A 2,598-nucleotide genomic window follows, 5' to 3' on the forward strand; every position below is an offset into this window, starting at 1 on the left:
GCTATGGCAGAATTAATCCTCAGCACTGCCCTGGCAATGGCACCATAAGAGACAAGGATGATGGTGAGTGGTGCAACCACGAGGATGACACTGGATACAGCCAACTGGATCTCATTAAAGGTGGTGTCTCCACAGGAGAGTCGAATTAGAGAAGGGACTTCACATAAAAAGTCATCAATCTGCTGGTGGGGACAGAAGGGCAGGTGGAGGGTCGGTGGTGTCTGGACTATTGATTGGACCAGTCCAATGACCCAGGCCACAGATGCCAGTTGCCAGCACAGGCGGGGGTGCATGATGGTGACATAGTGGAGGGGCTGGCAGACAGCTACATAGCGGTCAAAGGCCATCACTGTCAGGAGGATGCACTCAGTGGTCCCCAGGGACAGGAAGATGAAGAGCTGGACAGAGCAGCCCAGGAAGCTGATGGTCTTCTTTGGGCCCCAGAGATTGACCAGCATCTGGGGGACACAACTTGTGGTAAAGCAGAGGTCCAAGAAGGAGAGGTTGGAGAGGAAAAAGTACATTGGAGAGTGGAGCCCGGGGTCCAGCACAGAGAGCAGGATGATGAGGGTGTTGCCGGCCAGGGTCAGGAGGTAGGATGTTAAGACAACCACGAAGAGAATTTTTTCCAGCCCTGGATGTTCAGAGAAGCCCAGAAGGAGGAAGCCCGCTGGAGAGCTTTGGTTGACCATGGTCGGTTTCCGTCCAAACCTGGAGGGATGAGGCTGTGAGACTAGCGTGATTCACCGTGTCTTATAAAAGTCACCCTGGAAGCTTGCGAGGTCACACCAGGTGGACGTTTCTCTTCTGCCTCTGCTCCCCCAGCCTCCCCTCCCCAGGCGCATCACCATCCAGCAGCTCCTTCTCTTCCTCTGCTGCTTCTGGTCAAAGGTTGTCTAGTGGGATTGAGGAACGAAGGGAGCCTCATGCCGGTTCCTCTGACTTACTGGTTGAGGGCAAAGAAAGCTGATGAAAAATATGAATTAATTAATAACTCTTCATTTTTTAAAACAATGAATTATCGAGCATCTATTTTGCTCTGAAAACTGTGGTAGTTCTGAATATTCCATTATGTCCATCTACGAAGAATTAATGAAGACATCCTTTTGATAGAATTTTACTATTACACACATGTATGCAGGGTTATTTTCTATTCTGGGGCATAAATTCCCTAGAATCATTCATGCTTTATCTACTTTGCCTATGTTTTTAGGGGAGCCAATTAGAAACAGAAGCAGAGCATGTGAATTAAGGAAGAGATTTCTACTCTGTGGGAAGTGACCCCACCCACAGTGACAGCAATTAAGTGATTTTGTCCTGTCCCCAGTTTTAACATGTAATTATGATTTATTAAACTCAGTACAAGACCTTTATCAACTTAACATTATGTGCAATGTGGCAAAATAAAATGAAAAAATGCTACCAGTTGTCTTGTTCTGGGGCTTAGAAATAAAAAGGATGACATAATTTTTTAAAAATCTTCTCTTTCAGATAAGATTACATCAATAGGAAAATACACGGAGTTGAGATTGAGACATTTAAGTAGAAATTAGAATTTAATACTTTCTGAATTTTATTCACTAAATAAGATTTAAATCATTTATATATAAAAATTCAAACCTAAATTTCCAAGAGGGGTCTAAAGAACTCCTATATTTCTTTTATCTATATTCATAAATTGTTAATATTTGCCCCTTTTTATTATTTTCTCATCCTCTTTATATATACAATTAAATTTATTCTGAAACATTAGAGAGTAGGTTGCATATATAATGTCTCTTCGTTCCTTCATGTTTCTAAGAAGGAAATTCTTTTATTCTGGAAAAAGAGCAAAATTACTAAATATAGGAAATCCAACATTGACAAAATATTGTCATTTCCTCTGTAGACTATACTCATAATTTTGTCAATAATGTTCTTTATAGAAATTCCATAGGCGATCCAGTCCAGATCACATATATCTGACCTTGGCCTCATTAATAGCCTTTCCTTAGACACTGAAAGTGATGTGGCAAATGTAGGTCCTTGGATTTCCCGAGTGAAGAATCCCATCAGGAACCCACAATAACTTCAAGCTCACATGGCAGGGTCACACTTACACTCAAAGTTTATTGCAAAGTGAAAGTACACGTAGGAGGTGCACAGGCAACCTTGCAAATGAGGACCACCCCGTGACTTCTTAGGGAAAGATTTATATGTTGTTCTGGGATAGGGGTGTATCTCCATCTTAACTAAGGGGGGGAATATTTAAAAAGGAGGGGGGAGAAAAAGGGGTTTGGGTGCCTTTTTGCTTGAACGAGCTCTTTTCTGAGAATAAAAGAGAAAAGGGTTTTTTTGTACTTTGTGGGTTTGTTTCCTGCTCAGAAAATCACAAGGCTCTGAAGAAGGGTGAGCTGACTGTTGGGATGGTTAAGGTGTTGTTAGCTGGTGTCAGCTTGAGCAGCCTGAATATCCATATGCAGCCTCCCTAGGGCAAGTCAGTGTTCTGTCCTGCCTCAAAACAACCAGTTTTAAAGTATAGGCTGATGTGTTCAGGCACCACCACAAGAAGCAGAGAGGGTAGAGGAGTGTGGCTTCATGCATGTAAGAAACACTGGG

The 2,598-nt window shown here is 42.7% G+C and overlaps 1 protein-coding gene across 1 annotated transcript; it reads right to left on the reverse strand.

The window, feature by feature from the left end:
• Positions 1-2: 2 nt before the first annotated feature.
• On the reverse strand, positions 3-692 carry LOC103606328 (olfactory receptor 2H1; the record flags this gene model as incomplete). Its single annotated transcript, XM_008590946.1, has 1 exon — positions 3-692. A coding segment is annotated over exon 1 (690 nt), but the record flags the coding sequence as incomplete, so codon positions are not given.
• Between the last annotated feature and the right edge of the window lie 1,906 nt (positions 693-2,598).

This window comes from Galeopterus variegatus, unplaced genomic scaffold (genome assembly GCF_000696425.1).
Source record: "Galeopterus variegatus unplaced genomic scaffold, G_variegatus-3.0.2 Scaffold6481, whole genome shotgun sequence".
Lineage (NCBI taxonomy): Eukaryota > Metazoa > Chordata > Mammalia > Dermoptera > Cynocephalidae > Galeopterus > Galeopterus variegatus.